Here is a 21,743-nt window from a genome sequence, read left to right as displayed (position 1 = left end):
CTGGAAGAAATAGAGAACCTGAACAGGCCAATAACCAGGGAGGAAATTGAAGCAGTCATCAAAAACCTCCCAAGACACAAAAGTCCAGGGCTAGATGGCTTCCCTGGGGAATTCTATCAAACGTTTAAAGAACAAACCATACCTATTCTCCTAAAGCTGTTTGGAAAGATAGAAAGAGATGGAGTACTTCCAAATTCGTTCTATGAGGCCAACATCACCTTAATTCCAAAACCAGACAAAGACCCCACCAAAAAAGGAGAATTACAGACCAACATCCCTGATGAACATGGATGCAAAAATTCTCAACAAGATACTAGCCAATAGGATATGACAATACATTAAGAAGAGTATTCACCATGACCAAGTGGGATTTATCCCTGTGATGCAAGGCTGGTTCAACACTCATATAGCAATCCATGTGATTGATCATATCAGCAAGAGAAAAAACAAGAACCATATGATCCTCTCAATAGATGCAGAGAAAGCATTTGACAAAATACAGCATCCATTCCTGATCAAAACTCATCAGAGTGTAGGGATAGAGGGAACATTCCTCAACATCTTAAAAGCCATCTACGAAGAGCCCACAGCAAATATCATTCTCAATGGGGAAGCACTGGGAGCCTTTCCTCTAAGATCAGGAACAAGACAGGGATGTCCACTCTCACCACTGCTATTCAACATAGTACTGGAAGTCCTAGCCTTAGCAATCAGACAACAAAAAGACATTAAAGGCATTCAAATTGGCAAAGAAGAAGTCAAACTCTCCCTTTTCGCTGATGACATGATACTCTACATAGAAAACTGAAAAGACTCCACCCCAAGATTGCTAGAGCTCATAGAGCAATTTGGCAGCGTGGCAGGATACAAAATCAATGCCCAGAAATCGGTGGCATTTCTATACACTAACAATGAAACTGAAGAAAGAGAAATTAAGGAGTCAATCCCATTTACAATTGCACCCAAAAGCATAAGATACCTAGGAATACACCTAACCAAAGAGGTAAAGGATCTATACCCTAAAAACTACAGAACACTTCTGAAAGAAATTGAGGAAGACACAAAGAGATGGAAAAATATTCCATGCTCATGGATTGGCAGAATTAATATTGTGAAAATGTCAATGTTACCCAGGGCAATGTACACGTTTAATGCAATCCCTATCAAAATACCATGGACTTTCTTCAGAGTTAGAACAAATTATTTTAAGATTTGTGTGGAATCAGAAAAGACCCCGAATAGCCAGGGGAATTTTAAAACAGAAAACAATATCTGGGGGCATCACAATGCCAGATGTCAGGTTGTACTACAAAGCTGTGGTCATCAGGACAGTGTGGTACTGGCACAAAAACAGACACATAGATCAATAGAACAGAACAGAGAACCCAGAAGTGGACCCTGAACTTTATGGTCAACTAATATTCGATAAAGGAGGAAAGACTATCCATTGGAAGAAAGACAGTCTCTTCAATAAATGGTGCTGGGAACATTGGACATCCACATGCAGAAGAATGAAACTAGACCACTCTCTTTCACCATACACAAAGATAAACTCAAAATGGATGAAAGATCTCAATGTGAGACAAGAGTCCATCAAAATCCTAGAGGAGAACACAGGCAACACCCTTTTTGAACTCGGCCACAGTAACTTCTTGCAAGATACATCCACGAAGTCAAGAGAAACAAAAGCAAAAATGAACTATTGGGACTTCATCCAGATAAGAAGCTTTTGCACAGCAAAGGATACAGTCAACAAAACTCAAAGACAACCTACAGAATGGGAGAAGATATTTGCAAATGACATATCAGATAAAGGGCTAGTTTCCAAGATCTATAAAAAACTTATTAAACTCAACACCAAAGAAACAAACAATCCAATCATGAAATGGGCAAAAGACATGAAGAGTAAATTCACAGAGGAAGACCTAGACATGGCCAACATGCACATGAGAAAATGCTCTGCATCACTTGCCATCAGGGAAATACAAATCAAAACCACAATGAGATCCCACCTCACACCAGTGAGAATGGGGAAAATTAACAAGGCAGGAAACCACAAATGTTGGAGAGGATGCGGAGAAAAGGGAACCTTCCTGCACTGTTGGTGGGAATGTGAACTGGTGCAGCCACTCTGGAAAACTGTGTGGAGGTTCCTCAAAGTTAAAAATAGATCTGCCCAACGACCCAGCAATCTTTGGGATTTACCCCAAAGATACAGAGGCAGTGAAACGCCAGGACACCTGCACCCCGATGTTTCTAGCAGCAATGTCCACAATAGCCAAACTGTGGAAGGAGCCTCGGTGTCCATCGAAAGATGAATGGATAAAGAAGATGTGGTCTATGTATACAATGGAATATTACTCAGCCATTAGAAATGAGAAATACCCACTATTTGCTTCGACATGTTTGGAACTGGAGGGTATTATGCTGAGTGAAGTAAGTCAATCGGAGAAGGACAAACATTATTTGGTCTCATTCATTTGGGGAATATAAATAATAGTGAAAGGGAATAGAGGGGAAGGGAGAAGAAATGGGTAGGAAATAGCAGAAAGCGGGACAGAACATGGAAGTCTCCTAAGTCTGGGAAACGAACTAGGGGTGGTGGAAGGGGAGATGCGCGGGGGTGGGGATGACTGGGTGGCAGGCACTGAGGGGGGCACTTGACGGGTTGAGCCCTGGGTGTTATTCTGTTTGTTGGCAAATTCAACACCAATAAAAAATAAATTTATTATTAAAAAATAAAAATAAATAAATTGACAGAAGACTTGAATAGACATTTTTCCAAAGAAGACATCCAAAGGGTCAACAGACATATAAAAAGATTCTCAATATCACTAATCATCAGGGAAATACACATCAAAACCACGATGAAATATCTACTTGTCAGAATGGTTAGTATCAAGAAGACAAAGCAATAACAAGTGCTGGCAATGATGTAGAGGAAGAGGAAGCTTCATGCATTGTTGGTAGGAATGCAAATTGATGCAGTCATTGTGGAAAACAGTATGAAGGTTCCTCAAAAAAATTAAAAATAGAATTACCATATGAATAAGTAATTCCACTACTTGCTATCTACCCAAAGTAAAAGAAAACATATTTTGAAAAGATAGATTTACCCCTGTATTCATTGCAGCTTTATTTTTAATAGTCAAGATAGGGAAGGAATGCAAGTGTCCATTGATAGAAGAGTTGAGAAAAGAAGATATGCTACATATATACAATGGAATTAAAAAGCCATAAGAAAGAATGAGAAATTGTTATTTGCAACAACATGGATGGACTTAGAGATTATAATGCTAAGTGAAGTATATTAGTCACAGAAAGACAAATACCATGATTTCACTTATATGTGGAATTTAAAAAACAAAACAAACATAAAAAAAGAGACAAACAAAAAAAACAGACTCTTAAATACAGAGAACAAACTAGTGGTTGCTAGAAGGGAAGTAGGTAGGGCAAAGGGTAAAAAGATCAAGGAAATCAAGAGTACACTTATCCTGATGAGCACTGAGTAATGAATAAAATTTTGAATCATTATTTGTACAACTGAAACTAATATATCACAGTATATTAATTCAATTTTAAAAAAGGAAAAAGGAGAGAAGGAAAATATAGATAACTCTTTTAAGAAGTTTTGCTGCAAAAAGAAGTGATGAGATCATATTTTGATGTAAGCAATGTTAAAATTTGCTTAATTTGCATTTGGGAAGTTCTCCCTTTTCTCTATTATCACCCCTGTAACAAATGTTCTTGCAGAAATATTTCCTAGACAGCAGAGATGAATGAACAGGAAAATCAGTCCCAAATAGAGCATGTATACTATGTAAAAAAGCATTTCACTCTGTGACAATTGTATTGACAACTTTATGCTTTAATAAAATCAAAATATAGTACAAAAGTTACTCCAAGAAGAGCTTTTGCTTAGATCCCACACACTGGAGGTTTTTAATTAAAGAGGTATATTCTTAATCTGCTGCTTTGAACTGCCAAGTGGGGATCCCTGGGTGGCGCAGCAATTTGGCGCCTGCCTTTGGCCCAGGGCGCGATCCTGGAGACCCGGGGTCGAATCCCACATCAGGCTCTCGGTGCATGGAGCCTGCTTCTCCCTCTGCCTATGTCTCTGCCCCCCTCTCTCTCTCTGTGACTATCATAAATAAAAATTTAAAAAAATGTTGAACTGCCCAGTGGCTAAGCATGTTTGCCAGAACTGCAAGAGGCAAACTGCTCAAGAAAATTCAGAACTATTTGCTCAAATAGCACTAGTTGCCCTCTTATTTGAGGCTAAGGGATCGACAAAATGATTTTTAGTATACATAATGGCAAGCTATGTTATAGCAATGTATGTATAAAGATGAGACAAAAGATTTCTAATTAGCTAAAACAATCTTTGACGTGTGCAAGTGCTTACTCCCTGAAGATTAGTTTTCACTTTACTAATGAGACCAGAGGTGACACCATGACCATATGTAATAAGGAATTATGCATCAGTCTGCTGATTCTGGTAGTACCCATGATATCCTGGATTGCCATTTATAACTATTTCGGGGTCTTCCTAATGCCACAAAATCTCTTTCCTCTCTGTAGTCCCAGAAATTATAACGGGGGACCTAGAGTCAGCCATGGCAGTGGACCTTAACCCCTGGGTGGAATATGAATTTAGAGTGGTGGCCACCAATCCAATTGGGACTGGAGATCCAAGCACCCCATCTCGAATGATCCGCACAAATGAAGCAGGTAAGAAATTTTGGAGAGTCTGAATTCTGATTCAATTTGGCAGGCCTCTAACTACTTTGAAAACAAGTTGAATTAGCCAGGGTACTTGCTTTATTTAGTATAATTTTTCCTGATTCATTTACCTAAGACATCATGAAATTATTTCCTTTAAAAAATTCTTCCATTTTGTTTTCAGATCTTTTTCCTCTTGTTTCCACAAAACCATCTAGATACTTCAATTTCCTCCCAACCCTAGCATTCATCTTCAGGTTACCATGAAATTGAACCAGTTAGTTTATTTTTCTAATTATATACTCATTCGATATAGTAATTCCATAAAATTCAGCGTAGATAGACCCACCCTCTTTCTCTCCAGTGTTACAAATTAGCTGTAATTGCAGTGTACTTCCTTAGTACCCTCTATGTTGCCCTTCACCAACGGACCTAGCATAAATTATACTCTGCAAAGGCAAACATCATCTTAACTTGCCTAGTGCTTGATATCTATGAGTACAATAAATATTCATATGCTTCCTGACTTGGAAAACACAGCATCCTTCTGGTCTTTTGGAAGGAAGTATCTCGAAAATATTTCTAGTAGTCACATAGGGGAATTAGCAGCTTTATTTAAAAACTGCTTTATTTAAAAACAATTTTAAAATATCTTGCCTGGCATCTGGAAAGAGAAAAATAAATTAAAAATTTTAGTAAAATTTTGACTATTTTGAACAAAGTTTTATTGAGATTCATCTCTCATGTCTCTGTAAAATTGTATGTTAAAAAGTGTGTAGTAGGTCACTAGCTTAGTCAAACATAAATGTCAATACTATTGATGAAAACAATCTGAAAACAGAGGAAAGGGAGTAGATTGCAAATACAGGGAGGGAAAAAACAAATTTTAACATTTTTACACTCAATGATAACATCTGAATCTCAATAATCTTAGAATATAAGTGCACAGAGAATAAGGATTTGTGTCTAATTTTTTAGTGTTCTATCATCAGCACCTAGAATGGTGTCTGGCACTGGTACTGTGTATGTTTTTGTAGAAAGATTAAAAGGGAATATTTCTTTTATTTCCTTCATATGCTCCTATCCACACTAGTACCTAGGTAAGAATTACATATACATAGAAGACTAACTGTCCGTTGGACCAAAAAATGTGATTTGTGACTTTTTATAAATTGAACAAAGCTTATAATAATTAAAATAAATTACAAAAGAATCCTTTCTCTAAAACACACTAGGTCTGACCCTTTAAAAAAGAGAGAAAAAAAAACAAATGGTTAATTAATTGCACTAAGTAGGAATAACTGTACAAAAATGTTCATATTATTTCTATATAAAAATTAAGCAAGCAAGAAAATAAAAAGATAAAGTAGCCTAAATATGTTGGAAAAGATTCATTCACAGAAAATCCAACTTTTCTGCTTTTGTGATTTGTCTAGTACAAGTTGTTTTTTCTGCTACTTTTTCAATAGTGTGAATTTTAAATTGAACCTTAATTACCTGGTTAGATTTTCATGCATTCATAAATCAGTCATGCTTTCATTGTGTACAGGTATTCACTAATTAAGAGTATAACAGGTGAGTTATTCCTCATTTCATGTACTCACTTTGCATATATTGACATGACTGCCAGTATTAGTACTTATGCTCACATATTTTCTAAAAGGACTGCTTTATTTTGCATATTACTAATTGTGTTTAAACAAAGGCAAAGATTACTGCCTAATACAGAGGCTCTCTATAAATATTCATTTTGAAAATAAATAATCCGTTTGGGATGAATAATCCTTTTAGACTTTTTAAAGTATGAATCCCCTTGCACTATTAAAAAAGATTATAGCAAAAGCACTGTTACTTTTCATGCTAAATTGCATTCAGATGATACATTCTGAAAGACTCGTCCCCTCATCTCATCTCTTCCAGCAGTTACCTCAATCATATAGTTCCTGCCTCTCCATTTTATTATGAGTTCTATATACATGGCATACTTTAGTCCATTAAAATCTCATGGAAGAGAAAAGAAATAGCATGAAAAATGCATGAAATACTCCCCTTTAAAAGTTAATGAGGAAGGCTTGTAGTGCCTACTTTATGTTTCTTGTGTTTTGGTACCATACAGGGCTAGAGCTACTAATAGCATTGAAGCAAGTGTTGACATTTGTGCCTGTTTTATCAGGCAGCACAGATTAAAAGGGACACAAATATCCAGAGATGTCCTCTCAAATTGCAAACTCTGGCTCTTTAAGTACATGTCCTGTATTTTAAAAGATGATGCTATTCTAATTGACCAAGTAATCTCTGAAAATCAACAGAGATACTAAGAGAAAAGGTGTCACATTCAAGGTACTGAGTTGAACATTTTATGTTCTTTTAAAATTCTCCTATTTACCAGAATATTCTAAATTCCAAGGCAGGTTTAGTAAAGCATTTTTACTTTGGAATTCTTTCTTTCCAACACACCAGACAAGGTTAATTTTTCTTTGCAATTTCCTCTAGGATATATTTTGAAATTTACTCAAAGGTACATTTTGAATTTTACAGTCCTCAAAATACCCCTAGCAGTCGGTAAATATAAGAAACATAGGTTCAGTCTTATTTCTTATTAGTAGAATATCAAAATAATAATATACATATGTTTTACTTTAGCATACATCCATATTTACTTATTTATAGTACAATTCTCTTACAAGCTTTAATTAGATGATAGACATAGATAGATGATAGATAAATGTAACCTTCTGTTTAATTTTGGAAATGTGTTGCCATCGTCAAACCAGTATATGATTTTGGGTTGTGTAATAGCAATGCTTTCTCCATTATTTAAAATGAGGACACTCGGGACTCCTAGTTGGCTCAGCAGTTGAACCCTGCCTTCAGCTCAGGGTGTGATCCCGGAGTCCCAAGATCGAGTCCCAAATAAAGCTCCTTATAGGGAGCCTGCATCTCCCTCTGTGTGTGTCTCTGCTTCTCTCTCTATTTTTCTCATGAATAAATAAAATCTTTAAAAAATAAAATTAAATAAAAAAATAAATACAATAAAATGAGGACATTCAACTAAAAAAAATCACATCTCAGGAAATGAATTTGAAATATACACTATAATAGAAATGGAAAAATGTGTAAAAATGAATACAACAATAGCAATTCTATCATTTAATTGGAATTTTACATTCCATAAGTTTTGTATTTATTTTTTAAAGATTTTATTTATTTATTTTATTTGAAAGAGAAAGAGAGAGACATCATGCTTGTGCATGCATGTGCATGCAAGCAGGAGGAAGGGCAGAAAGAGAGAGAATCCCAAGAAGACTCCCATGCAGAGCATGGAGCCCAACTCCCAGAGCTCATGACCCTGAAATAATGACCTGAGCCAAAATCAAGAGTCAGACGTTTAACTAACTAAGCCACCCAAACATACTATAAGTTTATATATATATATATATATATATATATATATATATATATATATAATTTTATATAAGTTTATATGTAAAAGTTTATATATATATAAAAGTTTATATATATATAATAACAATTTTTGAAAGGAGATAAGAGAGAGTTAACTATGCAACCTATTATTTAGAAAGGTTTGGTCTTCTCTACAATATAAAAATGTCTATTATTAGCAAAGCTCTTGGTATAAATCTCAATATTTGCAGTTCTTTATTTCAAATTATGATGAAATAGAGAGAGATTGGAGTGAAAAAAAAGAGAGAAAAGATGATTCTATTTTCTACCTGTAATTAGGAGTTTAAGTTGTGGAATTAGGCAGATCTGGATCCATGTTTCCCATTGTTTACTGCCAGTGAACATAGTTAAGATATATATATTGCTCAAGGCTTGATTTTCTCACTTTATAAAATGGAGACAGAATCACAACCTACTACTCTATTAGCTCACTCTATTAAATAATATAATGTATTCAAAGAGCTTAACATAGTGCCTGGCACATGGTAAATGCTTTCTATTAACCATTTACCATCATCATCATCATCATCATCATCATCATCATCATGAATTTAAGGAGTTATTTCTTTGTTCAATGGAATGTCTTTTTGTTGATATAGTAAGAGTCACCCAGTCTCTTGGCCTGCATCTGGCTCCTCCAAGATGCCCTTCTGTTGAGAAGTCTCTGCTGCAGACTATGTACCAGCAAGTCTGGCCACTCAGTTCACCTGATGCTTGGGAGTCAAGAGAGCCTTTCAGAAGGTGGTGCACAGTACAGAGCATGCCTCTCCCCTAAATCTGTCTCCACCTCTGTTTAACTTTACCATGCTATTTTTGTTATCTACCCAGATATCAGTCTATAAAAGAATTGTGATATTGTCCCAACATGTGGCCATTTTCTTTGCTTGTTATAGCATAGAAAAGACAGAAGGAGCAGAAAAAAAATGCGATCAATGAAAGAACTTGCTTAAAAATTATGTTTCACATTCATATAGCTTTCTAGTTGTTTAACACATTGCATTCTGACCTGCCATTCTTTTTTGACTCTGAAATGGAAAATGACACACACATATTTCAGCCCACACAAAGCAAAATAATTTGTCTACATTTAAAAATTAAGGCTCAACCAGATAAATATGAGTATCAAGTAGATAATCAAATGAAAATCTTTCCTAGCCTTAGCATTCTCTGCACTAAATCATAGTTATGTAGTTTACTATACAGACTGAACTCTGTAGAATTTAAACAGACAATAGTTTTATTCTTCTACCACCATTGCTCTCCATTATGCTTCATCTGACCTTAGCCTCAACTAAATATATATATATATATAGCACTTTTAGGTATTAGGGCAGTCTCATTTTCAAGTATTAAAAATCTCAATTTAAAAAAAAATCTCAATTTTAATTTAAATAAGAACTTTAATTTCACATCTAGCTCCATGCTTTCTCTTCCTCTATCTCAAGGGCTTGACCCAAGGGCTATGATTTGTCTTTTTTCTTCTTTTCACTTCCCTCACCTTCCAGCTGCTGCCCCAGGCACTTCCTAGGCCAGATAAGAAGAAGAAATCTACTTAGCTAGTACAATCTGTAATACTCACATGGAGTGTTGTGTGCAGTATGTGACAGCATTTGTCCACATGCTGCTTCTTTCTGTTACAGGATACTTTGGGTTCTTTGGAGATTATCCTATTCCCTACCAGGCAGCTTAATTGAGTGTGATCCCAACAAGCCTATTTAAACTTGTCTTCCACAGTGTCCATTTGACCCACGGTAATCACATTCTTTACCTACCAAATCCATGTTCTCAAAGATGTCCTCAAGATATATTTTGGTCTCCACTCTGGTAGTATAGCATTGGGCTGGGTCATATTGCAAAATTCTGAAGCTCAAGAGCATTCAGCCAGGATGTAAGCATAAGCATCTGTACCCTCTGCAGCAGTGTTTTTCTCCTCTTCTCTCGTAGCTTTAGAGGAAAATGACAGTATCATTTCTCTCTTATCAACAGCTAAGGTTGGAGGGAGATGCCAGAGTGCATTTATCTACTAAACTGACAGTCTTCTTCCAAAATTTTCCTTAGGCTAAAATCCTATACATGTGAGCTAGAAGGGGGCAATGGAAAAGGATCATAAAATTTGGTTTCTGTGATTCTTAAGCAATTCTGTGGTTTGGTTTAGCCAACCTCACTTTAGCAATTGAGGTTACATCTGACTTATCTCAAGTCCAGAAGTCTTATTTAATTTCCTATTATAGTTTTTTGCACTATACATTTTCTTCCTACTTCTGAAAGGATCTTGCTTTGTTCCATTTGTATCTTCACAGCTCTTGTCCATAATTACTTAGAATATTTCAGTGAGTTTAAAAATTATGGAAGGAACACAATAAAATACTATTATAAGATGGAGTTGAATTAGTTCTCTCTGGGATTATGCATATTGGCCTTATAAATGGCATTTAATGGGACTTTGAAGGCCAGACCAAATGGAATTCAGGCAGAATTACTTTTAGGGGGCAATTAGAAAATCCACTGTTGTCAGACACTGATGTGTGCAGAGAAAAGACAGATATCTATAGTGTTTTTAAAGGTCTCTCCAGTATATATTTCTGAGAAAATACTATATTAAAAAATTAAGCCTTCAGCTGAAATAATTTTAAAAATCCAAAAGAAAATACTATTAAGTGAAGCAGATAGTATTTTTGAATCATGAAATCACTTTGATCCAGGCAAGTCTTTTCTACAAAATAAATTCAAAAAAATAAGTCTCCATTTTCAGAGGCATTTTGCAAGCAGAGATGGTAATTTTAACAAAAGCCTTTGTAAAAGAAGTCTGACTTTTTTCTTTTAGTCTGGCTAATTTTAGGCATGTCATGTTCTTATTAATAGTGAAGTGATGGAAGAGCAGTAGAAGACTTGAGCATGCAAGATAAAGGGTGATGAAAAGTTATCAACCCAGGAGTAAATGTGAGACACTCAAGTATGACTTTCATATCTTCCTATCTCCATTATACCATAAACCAGTGATAAATCATGAACCATATTCCAGGCTCTAATTCTAAGTACCTGCCCTTTATTATATCATTTAATTGTCACATAAACCCTCTAAAGCAAGAAGTGTTTATCCTCATTTTACAGATGAGAAAACAGAATTAGAAAGTTTTAAAAATGTGCACAAGGTCTCCGGTTAAGAAGTAAAGCTAGAGATCTATAACCTTCCACCAAAGATAGTGATTTTAAATTACGTGCCTTCCCTGCTACCTTCTTCCTCTTGCTTTTTCCTTCTCCTCTTTTTATCACATGCATCAACAAATCTCATTTGAAGATTTTTTTTTTACCCATCTTCTGCTTATATTTCCTTGTGGATCCATAAAAATAAAGCTGGGAATATTAGTTGAGGTAAACACCATTTATTGCATATATTAACCTCCTGTGCAAAAGCTGTCAAAAGACTGTTACCATTTATAAGAAAATTCATAAATCAGAGAAATATTACATTTTCTAAAATAATCCTTTTGTAAATTAAAAAAAATGGTATATTGCCTAGATTTCCAAATTAAAACAAGCTGAGCCAAAACTGAAAGTATAATTCCATACTATCTGAACAATATTATCCAGATTTCCAAAAGAATAATCTCCTTCAAGATTACATATGCATAGACTCAATGCTGAACTTTTACTGTTTATCACGGAAGACTTCACCAGTTTCTTCGTTTGAAATCTAAGTAGATGATAACATTAGGTAATATTTATAAATTCTAGTTCCAAGCACCAATTTTGAAAATAACTTTAAAAAGTAGGTAACTGTTACCCCTGTGAAGCAACTGAAAGACAACAAAGTTAAGAAATATTTGCAGCTAACCAGCTAGAATGGTAAGATTGAGATCCAAGCCCAGCTCTTTCTCACTCCACAGAAACACACTCCAGTTTGTGCACATCACCTTATCTATCCTATTGATAGGAGTAAAAGCATTATTTGAACTCTTTAGGAAACACCATTGCTACTTTTTGTTTTGGAAATTCTTTAAACTTCTTTTTTTAATTACTTAATTTATTTATCCATGAGTGACACATACAGAGAGAGGCAGAGACCTAAGCAGAAGAAGTAGGCTCCATGCAAGGAGTCCAATGTGGGACCTCGGGATGGCTGGGATCCCGGGATCACACCCTGAGCTGAATGCAAATACTCAACCGCTGAGCCACCCAGGCGTCCCAGGAAACTCTTTAAACTTAACTAATATATGAAGTAAACTTAAATGATAATGAGTTAACTGAAATATTTATGTGCTACATACTTCAATTCAGGTAGGGAAAAAAATGTGTTCTTGTGTTTTTTTTTATTTTCTTCTTGACTCCCACCATTACTGTATAAACAACCTGTGTTTCTTCTTCCTACTCTTTAGCATCTTTTCAAACCAGTTGCTAGATTACCAATAAACTTTTAAATTACATTTCATCTCCCCCTTCTCTAATAAAGCTGTATCATTTAATAAACTGTGTAAATTATCTACTATAAAAGATATTAGAAGTTTTTCAGGGGAAAAAAAGAGATTGGTAAATAATTTCATCCTGTCTTCTTTTGTTTAATCCAAATTAGAGCATGTTGTTAGCATGATTGACTTTGTTCAAACTGTTACACTTAGAAGGAGTTCTTTGAAATTCATGCTTAAAGGCATGTATGCTTAAACTAAGATACTGTATAGTTTGGTCACTCTGACTGTTTACAATATTTCCAATGTACAAGGTGGAAAAAGTCAATAGTCTACATTGCAATGTGCCAAATAAGGCACTAAAATAGCAAGACATTTGCAGCTTGAGAGAAGAGTACTAATGACATTATCTATTTATGGAACAGCACTGCTGAGAAAGAAACTCAGAAGAATCAGAGTTTAACCTGTTAACCATGCATGTAAACTTGATTCTGTAAGCTAATAAGCACATGACATTTATTAGTAGCCAACCAAAGGAAAAAAATCATCTAACTGCTTAATTCTAAATCAGGTTTTCATTAATTATATTGAAATTATGTCTGGTTTTTCAACAAATGTTTTTCTCTGAACTCAATGAAATCATTTATTAGATGTTTGATTATATTACTTTTATGGTTCTAACAAGAATTATAGAACTTTCAAACCACAAGGGCTCTGAAAGATTAAGTCAAATTTCTACATACCATGAATATGTTGTTTTATAAATAAAAGGATATAATTAAAATCAGTGGACTCCAAAGGGTTGACTGCAGAGATAACTGTGTCCCACTAACTTGACAAAGAAATGAATGATCATAGGTTCCACTAATTATCTGCATGTAATTAGGAAATTTAAGCAAATTAGGAGTACTCAGTGCAAACATTGTGATCCTGATAACCAACCACAGTACCTGATGCCTAGCTATTAAAGCCTTAATATTTCTTTTTTGTTTGTTTTTCTAGTTTTATTGAGATATTATTGGCATATAACACTATATTGGCTTAAGGAGATACAACATAATGATTTGCTATATGTATATACTGTAAGGATTCCACGGTAAATTTATTTAACATTCATCACCTCATATAGTTGTAAGTTTTTCCTTATGATAAGAATTTTTAAGATCTATTCTTTTAGCAACTTTCAAATATATGATACAGTATTGTTAACTACAGTCACCATACCATATACCCAGAACTTATCTTAAATTGGAAGTTTTACCTTTTGACTACCTTCACCCATTTCCCCCACCCACCATCTGCCAACTCTGGCAACCATCAATCTATTTCATTTCTAGTGGCTCCATTTTCTTAGATCCCACATAAAAGTGAGATCATATAGTATGTGTCTTTCTCTGGCTTGTTTCACTTAGCAGAATGCTTTCACTTATGGCTAAATATAATATTCTAGCCTGTATATTTTCTTTATCCATTCATCCATAGCCATCTATGGATGGAACAGCACAAGTTGTTCTTATGGCTTTAAAGCCTTAAGTTTTCTATTTGTAGTCTCTATTATATCTAATGAGCATTTTTAAATTTAAGAATAGTTGATGTTTATTTTTTTAAGGTTTTATTTATTTATTCATGAGAGACACAGAGAGAGGCAGAGACATAAGCAGAGGGAGAAGCAGGTTCCCTGCAGGGACCCTGGGATCACGACCTGAGTCAAAGGCAGATGCTCAAACATTGAACCACCCAGATGCCCCAGTAGTTGCTGTTTATAGACATATACTATTAAAACACACTACCTTGGGACACCTGGGCCTCAGTTGGTTAAGCATCTGCCTTCAGCTTAGGTCATGATCCCAGGGTCCTGGGATAGAGCTCCATGTGGGGCTCCCTGCTTGGTGGGGAATCTGCTTCTCTCTCTTCCTCTGCTCCTCCTCCCCCACTTGTTTTCTCTGTCTCCCCTCTCTCCTATTCAAATAAATAAATAAAATATTTTTAAAAATCAAACAAAAAAGAATAAACTAATGCTTTTCTGTGTCATTTGTTGTACATTAAAATTGAAGGTAGGGTGGCAAAAAGAGGATCTTAGTCTTTGCATTAAGTTGATATGGGCTATCTTTTGAAAAATAATTTAGCAGCAATAGGAAACTTCAAAGACTGCTTTCAAATAGTACAACAAATTTTCTAATCTGGGTCATATGAATACTTCAATGATGAAATTATCCACAGAAAAACAAATAACATCATAGAAAGTATTATTTTGTTTTCTTGTTTCCTCAAAGTAGAAATTTTCACCAAATTGTTTACTAGTGTCTATTCTTCTTTTTCCTTAAAAAGCTAAAAATCTTGAAAAATCTAAATATATTTTCTAAAAAATAAGAAGCATTAATGGACTGTGGAACAATATTGCCAAAACTTCAAAAGCAAAGATCGGCTTCAAATATCACTTGCATTTTATTCTACTCATATCTTTTAAATGACAAGAGATATTCACTAGAGAGCACACAACCTACTCTCCAACTCTAAGTTAAAGGTTCTGAACATCCTCTTTTTGGATGATGTTTGATAGCTGAATAAAATAGAAAAGGATCTTCAGTGAGAGAAAGATCTTTTCTTCATCTTCAGTGAAGAAAAGATCTTCAATCTTTGTTGTCTTTCCACAACATCTATGATAATAGGGCAAGTATCCTCAAAGAAGAAGATTCAAAATCATAATTTTAGGGACTAAACTTAGTGATTCCAATGTAATAGATGAAATGGGTGGCTCGGGTAGATATTGTGCATATTATTTAACTGTTAGTTGTCAGTGATTAATATGAAGTGCATGTGTGTGTGTTCCTTTTTCTTTTTTTTTTTTTTTTTACAAACAAGTGGTACTATGAGAAGCCATAGTCACATCATATCAACAAATTAACTTTCTTGACCATGTATTGATGATCACAACATTCAAAACTCCAGATAAGCCACGGAGGGGCTATTTGGAATCTTAGATCACTGTTATTTTATGCATATAGTTAAACCAGCTCCACTCCCGTGTCTCTTACTTATGCCATGGATCAGAAAATAAATTTAGAACTAGAACTATATAACTATATATGGTGTCATAACAAACTGATATGTTGTTATATTTAGCAATAACTAAGGCTACTGATAAAAATACTGAAGTTAAAAAATGATTCGCTTGCTCTTTACAAATTATGATATGTTCACAGTTATTGTTCTAATACCATCATTTTTTCTCAGTTGAATTTCTTGTGATTTCTTAAATGAGAGACAAAAGGGTATCCAATTCCATCTAATTCTGAGAAAATTCATGAGAGTGAACTCCACATATGAGTAATCTTTAGTATATGTAACTGTAAAAGAAAGTTTGGTAACTGCTGCTGTGTATATCCTTCTACATGTGCATAAGCAAGACAAGAGCTCATGTTCATGGAGAAAAGTGCCCAAAGACACTGAAATTTGGACCCTGATAAATAAAGGTCTTTATTTCAGTGGGGTCAATTATATATTCACAGACTTTTCTTTCCCACCTCCCTGGTGGAAAGAAATTTTTTTTTTTCCTTTCTGGTGAAATATAAATTCCACTTCAGTTTTTCTGGTACATAAATGCTGCATGACTATCTACCAGTAATTAACAGCTTTTCATCCAAGTGGGTAATATATGGGAATGAATTTATTGTTTATGAGTATATTGATATCATTTAGAAACTATATGCAAGGATATAAAGGCAACACTGAAATGTAAAATTGCTAATGCAGCCTCATAGCCTGGAAAATGATTTCTTTTAATAGTTTTCTTCATTTAACAGTTCTTCATTTGAAATTGTTTCCTTTCAACTGCAGATTTTGTGGTTTGGTGCAGTGAAGGAGAAATTTATTCCTTTGAGACATTTATTCTTTTTATAGTTATTCATTTGAAAAAGTTTCACTGGGTGTTTATATGTATTTTGTAGTTGGCAAAGATATCTGTGATAGTTTTTTTTTTTTAATGTTTATTTAACTAACTTCTCACTCTATGGAACTTTGCCAACTTTCTTTAAATGGAGATTCCTGGGAGTTTTTGGTAAACAGTAATAAGTCAACCTGTGGACTTTCTAGGAGCTCTGCAAGCCCTGAGACCACAGAAGAGTCACATCATTAAAAAGGAGAAAATGTGTAGAATCAAATTTAACATTTAACTCTCCCACATAGATTTGAAAGCAGAGTATCTGTTACAAACATTTTGTTTTAATTAATTTTGAATATGGACACTCTAATTTCAAATAAATTCTGATTTTTTTGTTTGGGGATTTTACAGAACCCAAGTGGGGTCATAATGTGTTCTTACAGGGACTCTTAAATTAAATATCTACTTGTTGTCCTCATTCTGGCCCATTTTTAATCCACAGTTCCAAAGACAGCACCTACCAATGTAAGTGGAAGAAGTGGAAGAAGGCATGAGTTAGTCATAGCCTGGGAGGTAAGAAAGTCTGTACTCAGATGTCAGAACTTATGAATTCCTTAGGAAATAAGGCTGCATATACAGGATCTACAGTTGGTACGGAGAGGCAGTAATTTCTGTTTAAACGAGATTAAGAAACTCTTGATCATATATTACTCAGATGAGTATTGCCAACATGAACCTGTCTCATTTCATACCCAGCCCCAGCTGACTTTTCTCCAATCTAAAGTACGTCCTCTTGTCACATAGGCTATCTCAGAATAAAGTTTGAATAATTAAAACACGACAAATACCCACTATTTGCTTCAACGTGGATAGAACTGGAGGGTATTATGCTGAGTGAAGTAAGTCAATCAGAGAAGGACAAACATTATATGGTCTCATTCACTTGGGAAATATAAAAAAAATAGTTAAAGGGAATAAAGGGAAAAGGAGAGAAAATGAGTGGGAAATATCAGTGAGGGTGACAGAGCATGAGAGACCCCCTAACTCTGGGAAACAAACAAGAGGTAGTGGAAAGGGAGGTGGGTGGGGGGATGGGGTGACTGGGTGACAGGCACTGAGGTGGCATTTGATGGGATGAGCACTGGGTGTTATGCTATATATTGGCAAATCGAACTCCAATAAAAACATATACAAAAAAATTAAAAATAAAACACATCCTCTCACAAACTACTTCCCATGTTTGTTTGGCTTAGTTCGATAATTAATTATTTCACAATTAAATAGTAGCTTTACTAAAACCATTGGGGAGAAAGGAAATGACCACCACTGAATTTGTGGCACAGTGCCTGTGTTATCTCACTCATAAACCAACCCTATTCGTAAGGAATAATTTTTCCTCATTTTAAAAATTATGAAACTAAGGCACAGTTTAAGTACTCTTTCTAATTAGCAGTAGAATTGGGACTTTGTGTTCTCTTGTCTCTCTCACAATGTGCCCTCTGAAGTTTCCTCTATAAAGCAGGCAGGAGAGAGGTGTGTGAGAGGTACATTTATTTCCCATGAAGCCACTTTCTTTTTATCGATGTTAGATTACCTTATTATCATATGTAACTATGTAACTCACAGAACTATGCCCTGAATATGAAAATGTAAAGGAGATGGAATGTCTACTGGAGCAAGTGAACAAATCCTTGAGAGTCTCTAAAACAATGATCAAATGTACAGAAAAATATTTTCCAGTAAGAAATCTTCCATGAGCATATTCTCTGTTCTGTTATTCTGTCCATCCTCCTCTTTCCAATAAAAATTTATTTCTTAATTTTGACTTCTGCAGAGGGATTAACTTCCCAATACCTCAACTTCACTGAGGTCAAACTCTCTAAATAGAACTTCCTTCTCTATCAGCTTCACATCTTAGCCCCAGTTGCTAAAACAAGAATATCATAGACTTATAAATGGCAGAAATTTATTTCTCATGGATCTGGAGCCTGAAAATTTAAGATCAAGTCCCCAGCAGATTCCAGTCTGGTGAGAACCTGCTCTCCAGTCAACTGATGGCCATTTTCTCACTGTACCCTCACATGGCAGAGAGACCAGAGGGGCACTACTCCCAATCATAAGCATGCTGTACTCATAATCTAAAAACTTACAAAAGTCCTCCCTTATTAATACCATCACATTGGAGGTTAGGATTTCAACATATGAATTTTGAGGAGATATAAACATTCAGTATATAGGATTTTGATATAATAGGCTTTGTCTCCCTTCTGCTACTCAGTAAGTTTTTCCTCAAATCAAAACTCAAAAGAAAAAAACATGTTTCAACAAGTATTTAATGGGTATCTATGTGTTAAGCATTATGCTAGGCAGTGCCTGGTGACTGCTCCTTTAACTAATCAATCACAATTACTCCTTTGTATGGTGTACAGTTTATGTCTGTTTAACAAATTTAAATGTAAGCATACAGTATAACATTTACTTGAACAAATATTTTTTAATTTTTTTCACATTAGTAAAGTGCAAAAGCAAATGAGAAATGGAACACTATTAAAAAATTTTACATTAATATTTCCTGTTTTTTTCTGCACAAAAGGCTCTGCAGAGCATTTCCAGCAACCAGATTTTTCTGACCACCAGACCATATGACAGTTTTTCCCAATCTGCTGCAGTCTAATGTGGAATGTTCATTTCATATACATGACTACTGGTTTAAATTTGTTTCACTTCAAGAGTTTTCAGCACCTTTGATAATCTTCTTAAATACTAACTGATATTACTTTAGTTTTTATCTTTTGCCTTTAACCCTTTTTAAATCTCCAAAGACTACTAAGTGACTGTGCTATAGTGGCTTCCAGTGTAGCATTACAAATTTGAAAGTCTCATGTTCTCTGGTTATCCATGATTTAAAATAAATAAATAAATAAAGTTTGGAAGAAGTGGCTTTTTTAATCAGTTATTTTGCTGATAATTAATTGCATTTTTTCTTCTTTAGCCAGTATCTGAGGAGTTTCAGAATGGGGAGGGCTTTGGCTATATTGTGGCTTTCAGGCCTAATGGAACACGTGGCTGGAAGGAAAAAATGGTGACATCCTCTGAAGCTTCAAAATTCATTTACCGAGATGAAAGTGTTCCTCCTCTTACTCCCTTTGAAGTGAAGGTTGGCGTTTATAACAATAAAGGAGATGGACCTTTCAGTCAGATTGTGGTTATCTGCTCAGCTGAAGGAGGTCAGTTTCTCTTTAACCCTATTATTTACATTCTACATTTTATGATGGATGTTATGTGGATTTTACATAGATGAGACATTACTGTACATATATTAGAAAATACAGATACACCAAAAGAAAATAAAACCCATATTGTCATTATACTTTTTAGATATATTTTTCCAAATAATTCTTTATTTTAAAAAATTGAGCATTCCATATGTGTTGCTTTATGTTCTTTATGTTCTTCACTCTTTAACAATATACGGCAAATATATTTTCATGATAATAACAATATTAATAACATCTATAGTGTATTATTTCCTCTGGATGGACATTTAACCAATCATTCTTGTTTTTTAAATTTAGATAATAGTATATTTGAACCCACTAAATTTAAATGAAATAAATGTAAATAAATACTCCCATTTATGTGACCAATAAATATTTATTACTAAACTCCTACACAAAACACCATACTAATAAAGTAGCAGACAGGGCCTTCTGTTGGAAATTTTTCACATGTGACATCATGAAATCCTCATGAAAATCTTGTCTAATAGTCATTTGTTTCTATTATAAAGAAAGAAATTGAAGCTGAAACGTTAACAAACTTGCTAAAGGTTACACACCTTATAACTGAGAATTAAACCCATTTGTCTAATTATCAAATCTTTGATTTTTTTCTAACATGCATTTTCACATGCATAACCGTTTAAATCTAAAGATAAAACTATACTATATGTTGTCAAACTGAATTTAAATTAAAAAAAAGAAGGGCAGCCCGGGTGGCTCCGTGGTTTACCTCCCCCTTCAGCCCACAGCATGATCCTGGAAAACCGGAATCAAGCCCTGTGTGGGGCTTCCTGCATGGAGCCTGTTTCTCCCTCTGTCTGTGTCTCTGCCTCTCTCTCTCTCTCTGTGTCTCTCGTGAATAAATAAATAAGATCTTTAAAAAAAAATTTTTTTAAGACTACAAAATTTTTGTTTGGCTTAAAGAGTATATAGTTAATTGATACATGTGCAAGGTGTGTGGAAGTCTTGGTAGGCAAATATCTCTCCTTTCAGCATTATCTAGAGTCATTCAGGGTAATTTCTCTTTAAAAAAAAAAGATTTTATTTATTTATTCATGAGAGAGAGAGAGAGAGAGAGATTGGCAGAGACATAGGCAGAGGGAAAAGCAGGCTCCCTATGGGGAGCCTGATGTGGAACTCCATCTCAGGACTCCTGGGATCAGGCCTTGAGCCAAAGGCAGACGCTCAACTGCTGAGCCACCCAGGTCCCCTCAGGGTAAATTCTGTTGTAGAAATCTTGAAAAGTCTCCAAAGCTCAAGAGCATTAGGAGAAGAACCATTCGGAACTTCTCTGACAGTATTCTAGGGCCACAGTCTACTTCAGAGTCACAAGAGTCAAGGTCATTTTCCAAGCAATTTATCAAGTATAAATATTATAAATGATGAGCACTTTTACTAAAATATCACATTCAAAATTTCCTATGTATTTACTATAATTTACTATAACAATGCACTTCTCCCTTATTACACTTGACTTTAAGAGGATAGAAAAAGGATGGAAACTATGAGAACTGTACATAACCACTTATAGAAGTATGCTCTGGATGCTCAGCAGTCTGCTTTTCCCTCTCCCTCTGCCCTTCCTCCTGCCTGTGCTCCTTCCCTCCCCCTCCTCTCTTTCAAATAAATAATTTTTAAAAATTTGAAAAACAAAAAAGAAAAAATCAGACTATCTAGATTTAATTTGCCTGGTATCATTCAAATGTCATTCTACCAAAATAAAGTGTTGCTATGAATTATGTTACAGAAACAATTTCAGTGCCTTTAAAAGAAGATAGGCATATTTCCTATCTAGTTTGAAGGAGTAATCTCCAAAGGCAAGCTATTTCAAGTTTAAGGAAACACAGTGTAAACAACTCATGGTGGTTGCCATAATTTAATTTCAAAGCAAAGGTTGTTGACAAGGAATGTACAAATCTTAATTTCTTAAGGTCATCACTGGTATTACTATACACAGCATGTTCACTATACAAACCTTTCCAATTTATC

At 34.8% G+C, this 21,743-nt stretch overlaps 1 protein-coding gene across 4 annotated transcripts in view; it reads left to right on the top strand.

Annotated features, from left to right (window-relative positions):
- The window catches only part of CNTN5 (contactin 5), a 1,295,471-nt gene that overhangs the window by 1,220,500 nt on the left and 53,228 nt on the right, over nucleotides 1-21,743 (top strand). For all 4 annotated transcript variants that reach the window (XM_025420999.3, XM_025420992.3, XM_049098649.1 and 1 more), the window contains 3 exons: nucleotides 4,585-4,734; nucleotides 16,976-17,046; nucleotides 19,466-19,700. In XM_025420999.3, the coding sequence (XP_025276784.1) occupies nucleotides 4,585-4,734; nucleotides 16,976-17,046; nucleotides 19,466-19,700 (456 nt within the window). The remainder of the gene's footprint in view (nucleotides 1-4,584; nucleotides 4,735-16,975; nucleotides 17,047-19,465; nucleotides 19,701-21,743) is intronic.

This window comes from Canis lupus, chromosome 21 (assembly GCF_003254725.2).
Source record: "Canis lupus dingo isolate Sandy chromosome 21, ASM325472v2, whole genome shotgun sequence".
Lineage (NCBI taxonomy): Eukaryota > Metazoa > Chordata > Mammalia > Carnivora > Canidae > Canis > Canis lupus.
This window is presented reverse-complemented; position numbering and strand designations above follow the sequence as displayed.